The sequence below is a fragment of the Silene latifolia genome, chromosome Y (assembly GCF_048544455.1).
Source record: "Silene latifolia isolate original U9 population chromosome Y, ASM4854445v1, whole genome shotgun sequence".
NCBI classification, from domain to species: Eukaryota; Viridiplantae; Streptophyta; class Magnoliopsida; order Caryophyllales; family Caryophyllaceae; genus Silene; species Silene latifolia.
The window spans coordinates 187922855-187931655 of NC_133538.1; the positions used below are offsets into that span (position 1 = coordinate 187922855).

The 8801-nt window shown below is 42.4% G+C and overlaps 1 protein-coding gene across 1 annotated transcript; it reads left to right on the forward strand.

Annotated features, from left to right (window-relative positions):
- Nucleotides 1-1747: 1747 nt before the first annotated feature.
- LOC141629648 (uncharacterized) lies at nucleotides 1748-8597 on the forward strand. The gene is made up of 2 exons (XM_074442622.1): nucleotides 1748-1903; nucleotides 7215-8597. The coding sequence occupies exons 1-2, from the start codon at nucleotides 1748-1750 to the stop codon at nucleotides 8595-8597; spliced, it is 1539 nt and encodes a 512-aa protein (XP_074298723.1).
- The last annotated feature ends 204 nt before the right edge of the window (nucleotides 8598-8801 follow it).

The window sequence follows — 8801 nt, forward strand, 5'->3', positions numbered from 1 at the left end:
TTCCTTACTGCGCCAAGGATGCCAAGGAAGACGACAGAGGAGCGAGAACGAAGAAAGTTCGAACCTACGTGGATTGGAACTACATTCCTCCTACTGTTGCAAATAGTGATTCAAGCTCATGGAAACTGAAGAGATCGGTCAGTATTGCTGAGGTGACGTCCTCCAGTCAGAAGCCCACGAAGGGGCTACTGAAATCTGATGAGAATTAAACGGGGAAATGCCCCGTGTAACACATTGTAATAGACAATTGTTCTGAATTTCCTTTGAATTTGTTTTATTACGTTTTAATTAGGACAATTAGTTTTAGACAATTTTTAGCATAGACATAAGACTATAGACTGTGTTTTTGCGTATTTGGTATTTTGGGATGTTTTTGGATATGTTTTATGCAGGTTTGGGGAAATTTCACGCAATTCGAGGAAGAAAGGACGAAATTCAAAGAGCCTTCAAGAGGAAAGTCCTCGATCAAGTACTTCTGTACTCGATCGAGTGGAAATTGGATCGATCGAGTAGTTTGTTTGCTCGATCGAGTAAAGCCAAAGGAGGTGCTGATCGATCGAGTGGATGTTCGTCGATCGAGCACTTGGGACACCAAAAGTCCTCGATCGAGTGACTTAAAATCACTCGATCGAGTGAAATGAACAGTGGACACGGGAGTTTTCTTTCTTAAAACTCTTTATTCCTTGTTTCTATTTTCATTTCACCCTAATTTCCGTCTAACCCTTCCCCCTAATTGCGATTTTAACTCCCCAAATCACCATTTTTCCTGCCCAAATCACCAATCCGCCACCTACAATCCTTTCCTTGCAATATAATCTTCAAAAGCCCCTTGATTTCCCCTTTATTTGTGCTCGTTTTCTCGCTGTTTAAAGGGATTAGGGTTTGCGGGTTTTTCGATTAAAATCCGCCTTTGTTGCTTGTTTATTTGAAGTTTAATTGCTATTATAGGATCATCATCATCAAGTAAGTGTTTCATTCACACTCTTTGCATTTTCTCTTCGATTAATTCGAATTTCTTGAGGTGATTTTGAATTAGGGTTCGAAAAATCCATGTCTAGTCGAATTTTTTCGATTTAATTGTGTTTATATACCCTTAATTAGCTTGCTTGATGATCTTATCCCAATCCCTCACTGCTTTTGCTTGTTTAATTCGAAATTTGCGCGAGATTTCCGCGATTAGGGCTTCTAAGTCGATTTTTTTTGGTGTCAGACGGTCTTTTTGTTGCCTTGCTTTGTTTAACCTCAGTTCTTTCTTACTTATTCTTTGTTGTTAATCGCTTTCTACCGTCCCCTATCGCCATTACTTGATGTGAATTCTTGGGAAATCTTGTATCGTGAGTCGGAATCTTCGATCGCTAGGAGTCTTACATGCTCCCATATGTGGTTTTCATCTTTGTGTTAGCCCCTTTAGCGTCATTACGTTATCATATTACCACCACTCACGTGTCGCCTTTCGAATTTGTTGAGGTTTGTTGGATTTTATCTCATTTGGAAGTCGAATTTTTCGACTGATAGGGCCATCTTTTTTGTCACATGTTGGTTAATGTGTTGTTTTAACCACGGTTAGCAGCTAGATCTTTTCTTATCATGCCCTTTAACATTTTGGGATGGATAGTGGCTCTCTACCTTCCACTAGTACCACTTCCAGCCCGCCCGTGAGCGAGTCGTGGCCCCTCGTTGCCACTTGCTCGCCTTAGTCACCACCGCGGCTTCAGTTGTTACTTCTACCCCTGCCAGGCCCCTCACTATGCTGGAAAGAGGATTCATCCCTCGTTTCTCGGCGCCTGGTATGGTGCCACCCAGGCCGCATCAGCAGGCTAGTCAGGTGGCTACTACTCCCAGCCCTTCTGGGGCTGTTGTTACGGAAGAGGGCGCTCTTACCCCTTTACCAGGGATGCCCACGGTACGTTTTGTTTCCACGGCTCACCGGACTCGGTTAGCCGCTTTACTTCGTTGCCCTCTCTCCTCCACCCGTTTCCTTGCACGGACTGACCTAGAGACCTTAGGAATTTATGAGGAGGTCTGTAGTTTGTTGAACGGGACGGGTATGTCGGGTCTGATTACCATGCAGGAAGCTGCTATTCGTATCCCTACATACGAGTTTTTCAGCTCCTACTCTTTTGACACCGACTCTTATGATGCCAACCCCTCTAGTCCTCGTTCACTTCCGACTCCGCAATGAGTCGCACCACCGGACTTTGGCCAGGTTTAGGGAGGTTTTAGGCCTAGTTAGTGACGGCCCCGTAGACCCACCTCGGGATCTCTTTCGGCCACTGGGGGGCGCACTCTCTCACACTCCTTCCCCGCACGGAGGGGAGCTCACGTTCACTTACCCGCCCCGTTACTTTTTGCGATCGATAGGAGAGACCATCTTTGGGCGACCTGAGCCCAATAACGTGACCAACACTGAGCTAGCGATTCTCGCGGGGTACCTCAACATTGATTACGGTACCCCGTTTGTTCTAAACATTGCTTACTTGGTAGCTCAGCATTGGAACGGAATTGGGACTCGGGTCAAGACCGTTGTTGTCTACGACGGGCTAGTGACTAGGATTGCCCGCCATCTTTACCCCATTGAGCCTGGACTTACTGCGCCCGATAGGCAGGCTTACCTTGACTTGGCTGCCATGGCTGACTTTGCCTGGTTCCCGAAGAAGGGCACGAGGACGTGGAAGATTTGTGGTTCCACGTCTGTTACCTTGCCGTGCCCTACCCTTCCTCCACTTTTACCGCTCCCGACTGCTGCTGAGGGAGCGAGGCCACCCCCACCCACTTACCACCTCACCTTCACCCCTTCTTCTTCTTCTTCTAGGAAGATGAGGCGGAAGGCCGGAGAGTCATCTACCCCTCAGGTTCAGACTCCGGCTCAGACTCAGACTAGGCCTACACAGACTCCCACACCTACACCTTCACTCACCCCTCCTCCTTCTGGTCCGGCCTTTCCGGCCAATTTTGTTTGCCCTCCTGTTTTAGGGGCGCCCGAGGTCATGGACCAAGGGCGTCGTGATGCCTTGCTTCTGGACATGTGCAGGTACATTACTGAGATGAGACGGGATATGGCCTTGGCTGTATTCCCGCTCTACGAGTTCCATATCCGAGCACGGCGACGGTTCCAAAGAGGTGGCCGCATCCCTCCTTCTACCGATACCCGGAGGGTGGGTACCCTCCACTCCCTTCCGACTCGGAGGACGAGGCGGAGGAGACACCGTAGCATGAGAGGTGCGGATTCTGGCCGAGCAGCCGCACACGAGCCGCCGAGAGAGGAGGCGAGTGACCCTCCGTTTACACCGACTGCGGAGGAGGTGGCTAGAGATGACGATTAGAGGTCCCCCTTGTTTGTTCTTTGGTTTGGGGAGACCGTTTTGTTGAGTCGGAGAACCTGGGAGACGACGGTGCCGACGACGAGTAGCTCCTTCGGTCTACTCACTTCCCGATTTTCGGCTGGTTTGGGGAAGTTCGCGTTCTTTGTATGTACCTCTTACTCTTTTTATTTTGTCTCCTTTATTTTTATTTTGTTGGTTGTATACTCCCATCCCCCATTTTCCCGTTTGGTGTATCTTTGGAGGACAACGAGGGCGTTGTCCGTTTTGGTTTGGGGAGGGTATTGCATCCTTTTGAGTCTGCATCTGCATTTGTTTTGCATTCACATTTAATTTCTCGCTTGCATTGTTGTTTATTTTCAATTAAAAAAAAAAAATCAAAAAATCCAAAAAAATTAGGAAAATTTCAAAAATTCAAAAACATTTCACGTTTACTTTTGCATATAGGTTGAGTCGGAACGGTAGATTCCCGTGATGAAATTGCACTATAACTTGTCATTTTACTTGAGCCTTGCACTTTTATTGATAGTCTTTAGCCTTGTCATACGCATAATCTACGAATTTCTGTTCAAATATAAGTCGATTTGTTTAGACTTGACCTATAAACTGGCAAACTACTTAAAAATTCTGAGTTTTAGAGCCATAACTGGTGACATTCATGACCAGTTCATTAGGAATTTTAAGAGTAGTACTCCTTGCATAGCATGTTCGTCTCATTTGCACATTTATGACATTCAATTTCTTGTCAAATGCACATATTCGGGTTTGTGGTTGGTGTCACATGCAGGGAGGGTCTTGCAAATTCCCTATTCTTTATATCTTTCACCCATTTAGCTCCACATTAGCCAAAACTTGCCTTTTTGGCCCATTAGCTACATTCCAAACTAAGCCTGCCTAGTCAAGCTAGTTAGTATGTTCTCTTGTGGTATGTTTTCCATTGCAGTTTGGTCCGTAATTCTTGTTTGGAGTTGGTGTCTGTATTAAGGAAGGAGGAAAGAAAAAAAAAAGTATTGAAAAAAAAAGAAAGAAAACGTGAAAGAAAGAAGAAAAAAAAGAAAAAAATATGAAAAAGAAAAAAAAAAAAAAAAAAGAGCTGAAACGAAAAAGAAAGAAAGAAAAATTGTGAAAATAATTGTACCCTCTTGTCAGAGTTGAGAAGATGTTCGAAGATATACAATCGACGAGGGTTGTTTGTTCCAGTTAGTTGTTTCAGACGATGTCTTTAAAAGGGAAGTTTGTGACCGTCTGACTCCTCCGTTCTATCCCATATTTTTTGAGGAGATTGTGCTTTGAGTCTAGTGAGTTTTGTGCCAAGTGAAGGGCACCAGTACTTAGTTTTTCAGTCAGTTGAGATCCAGATGGTTTCACTATGGTCCTGTTAGGAACTAGCTTGACGCTTTTACCTCCACATTTCCATAACTTGTTTTGCCTTTTCTCACCCGAACCTCACTATTCCCATATCATTTGCAAACCCTTTGTGACGGACATTATCGGTTGGAATTTGTGCATTAGTACTTGAATTGTCTTTCATTTTTGTTGCATGCATGCTATGTAGGTCGCAGTTAGGTGAGTGGCTGTCTTTTCTTCTCTCTTTTACATATAACATTTGCCCTTTGCTTCATGAGAGAAGAGTGACCACGTGAGAGTCCGATTTTGTTGGTCTTGCAAGGTCGATAGGTCACTTTATTTCGAACGACCCATAATTCGTTTATGCATCGACGCTTGGCTTTAATGTTGATTTTTGTTGCATTAAATTGGTTCAAGTAGACAAGTTAAGCTAGCTCTAAGTTATCATTTCCGTTCCATTAGTTTAGTTTTGAGTTTACTCGAGGGCGAGTAAAGGTTTGGTTTGGGGAGATTTGATACGTGCCTAATGTATAGTCTTTTTGGCCTATTTCAAAGACGTATTTCTATGCATTTCTATACTTGTTTTTATGGTATTTTGCCCCGAATTGGCTACTTTGGTGTATTTTGTCCTTTTTGTAGGAATGATCGCGAAAGTAGTGGAACCATACCCCTTTTTGTCCTTTTTGCATGCATTTAGAGGAGACGGGATTGTCCCAGAGTAAGATACTGCACTTGGAAGTGTCGTGGCACGCACTACGAGGCACTTGGGTGAAGACGTGAGCTGAAATGAAGACATAGTCACTCGATCGAGGAGTTTACCAGTCGATCGAGTGGTTCCCACACCCTTCGATGCTCGATCGAGAGGTTTACCGGTCGATCGAGTAAGCCGCACAGACCAAGTCCTCGATCGAGTAACCCGATGGTCGATCGAGCAATGTTTGCCTTTGAGAAGTTGGTCGATCGAGTGTATTAATGCACTCGATCGAGTGGTTTCGTCCTAATGGGCTTTAATTCAGTCCGTGTGTTTAATTATTTCGCTAAACATTGTTTGTTTTGCTATTTAACCTACGATTTACTAGTTTATTGGGATCTCTCTTTTTACTATCTTTCATACTAGAAAACTACTGTACCTTGCTACGTTAATTTGCCTTCTCCACTGTTACTTTTATTTTCGGATCATTATTGCTCGGATTCAGTGTTCTTTACGCCGGATTCGCTCTGATTGTAATCCTTCCTCTTCCTTTATTAATAATAATCATTTGTTGCTTGATTTCTTGTTTGTGTTATCATTCTCCTTTGCCCTAATTACCTTTATTTCATTTTATTGTTATTTCATTATGTCTTCTGCTGGGAATTTAATTGCTGTTAGTTTAATTACGAACATGAGTAGCTAAACCCCTTCATGTTGGGATTAGGGAATCTGCGGTAGGAAAATGACGATGTAGTGAATGAATTAGATGAACTGATTAAGAGACTCTGTCACTATAGCAATTTAACTGTAATTCCCGACCTAGTTGAGTGCACGCTTCTATGTCACCCATTAAATCAAGCTAAAATTAATCCTGGATCGAAAGATTGGACTAAATAGGCCTGCTATAAACAGTAGACTACCCTAATGAGGACGAAAGTTAAGTTAGTGGTATTTTAGGATAGAAAGTGGACCGAAAGGACCTTTTAACATCCGTCTCACATTAGTTCGTCTGAGTCATTTACCGCTGAGTTATTGGACTACCGTAGTGAACCGAAATCCCGGCATGTCCCTCTCTTCTTGATAGTTTAATCATATTTTATTGCTTTATTTACTTTTTACCTTATTTCTCTTTCCTTCAGACTTCGTAGTTTAGAACCAATTTCAAACAAACCCCCAATTGTTACCATAGGATTAGAAATAGACAGCTATATTTGTGTTACCTCCCTGTGGATTCGATACTCGACTGCCTCTGCTACATTTTAGTTGAGACCGTTAGGTTTTATCTTTGATAGGGTTGTGATAGCCGTGTCAGCAGACTCAGTAAACAAGCCAATGCCACTCTTATTACTCTCATACCTAAGAAATCAGTTTGCAATACTGTCATGGACTTCCGTCCCATCTCCTGTTGCACCACTTTTTACAAGACTATTAGTAAAATTCGCACAACTAGGCTTCAGAACATTCTTCCTCACATAATTGGTACTGAGCAGGCTGCTTTTATTAAAGGGAGGAACATCCATGAGAATATTATGATGTCTCAGTCCTTGGTTAAGGGTTATGGGAGGAAGTACCTCACCCCAAGATGCTTAGTGAAAGTAGACATAAGAAAAGCTTTTGATTCCCTTCAATGGGATTTCATTCATCAAATGTTACATGCTCTTAAGTTTCTTGACATTTTTTGTAAAATGGATCATGGGATGCATCACTAGCTCTTGGTTCTCCATCAAAATTAATGGATCTATTCATGGTTTTTTTAAAGGCAAGAATGGACTTCGACAAGGGGATCCCCTGTCTCCTTACCTCTTTATCCTTAGTATGGAGATCCTTTCTCGATATTTGAGGAATATTTGTTTCAGCACAATGTCTCTTTTCACCCTAAGTGCACTAAGCTTGGCCTTACTCATCTAATTTTCGCTGATGACCTTATGATCTTTACAAGGGGTGATGTGCCATCTGTAACTGCAGTCTTGGAAACTCTCAATGACTTCTCTAACTGGTCTGGCTTGTCTGCTAATACTAACAAGACTGATATATACTTTGGAGGGGTGACTGATGATATTAAACACCAAATTCTCCTGCATACTGGTTTTTCTGAGGGTACTTTCCCTTTCAGATATCTTGGCATTCCTTTGCACAGCTCCAGAAACTCTTTTGATAATTATGGTGCATTGATTAACAAGATTCAGACTCAGTTGCATCACTGGACTACTAATTTCTTCTCTTATGCTGGAAGAGCTCAGCTCTTGCACTCTGTTATTTTTTGTCTCACTTATTTCTGGTGTGCCACTGTTTTGCTACCTAAGAATGTAGTGAAACTCATTAACAAGCTTTGTAAAAACTTCTTCTGGAATCAAGAGGATGGGCATAGGAAATTAGTCTTTAAAAGCTGGTCTGATATTTGTTCTCCCTGGAATGAAGGAGGGGTGGACATAAAGGAGCTGCTTTCCTGGAACAAAGTTGTGCTAGCCAAATGGATCTGGACTCTTGATTCTCAGCAGGAAGGGTTATGGTCTACCTGGACTACAGCTTACTATTTTTCTACTGATACAATCTGGAGCATCAAATCTAAAGATCATCTCTCTGAGAGCTTAAAAAGCATCATAGCTGTTAGAGAGGAGATTCTATGCCATGCTCACTCTCCTGTAGCAGCTAGTAATCTTGTCCATTCTTGGACCCTCACGGGCAAGTTCAATATTGCAAAAGCTTATCACTGGTTTCGAAAGCACAAGCCTATTCTTGACTGGGCACCTGCACTGCATCATCAGTTCGTCATCCCTAGCCATAGAGTTCTCACTACTTTGGCTTTACAACATAAACTTGCTACTCTTGGTAATCTTGCTTGCAGGGGTCTTCATCTGGTAAATTGGTGTATTCTCTGTAAAGGCAGCCTAGAGACCCATGAACATATCTTCTCTACATGCTCTTTTACTCAGGAAAATTGGCAGGGCATCTACACTTGGCTAGGTCTGACGGGTAGGTCTACTATTCCTACAGCTGAACTCATTTGGTGTGGTGCAAAGCAACATTCTAGACATTGGAAGAATGGTTGGATTAGAAGCAGCATTGCGGCTACATACTATCAGATTTGGCATGAACGAAATGCTCGCATTTTCCAGGGGGTGGAACATACTGAAGCTCAAGTTCTACATATTATTCGTTTCAATGTTAGTGCTAGAATTTCTCATAGAGTCACTAGTGCAGCTTATGATCAGGCTATTCAACGACTGATCTTATTTTAGGATTAGTCTAGCCTTTAGGGGATATTCTTTGCCTAGAATGCTTGTCTATTTTGTTCTTTCCCCTTGAGGATGAATAATATGGACTATAACTTCTTGCAAAAAAAAAAAAAAAAAAAAAATAATAATAATAATAATAATAACAACAATAATAATAATAACAAAAATAATAATAACAATAATAATAACAACAATAATAATAATAAC

Excerpts from the sequence above, each read along its gene's own strand:
- LOC141629648 (XM_074442622.1), top strand. The coding sequence starts at position 1,748 with ATGCTGGAAAGAGGATTCATCCCTCGTTTCTCGGCGCCTGGTATGGTG. Across the intron at positions 1,904-7,214 it reads CTTTACCAGGGATGCCCACG|CACAATGTCTCTTTTCACCC; the intron begins GTACGTTTTGTT and ends TATTTGTTTCAG.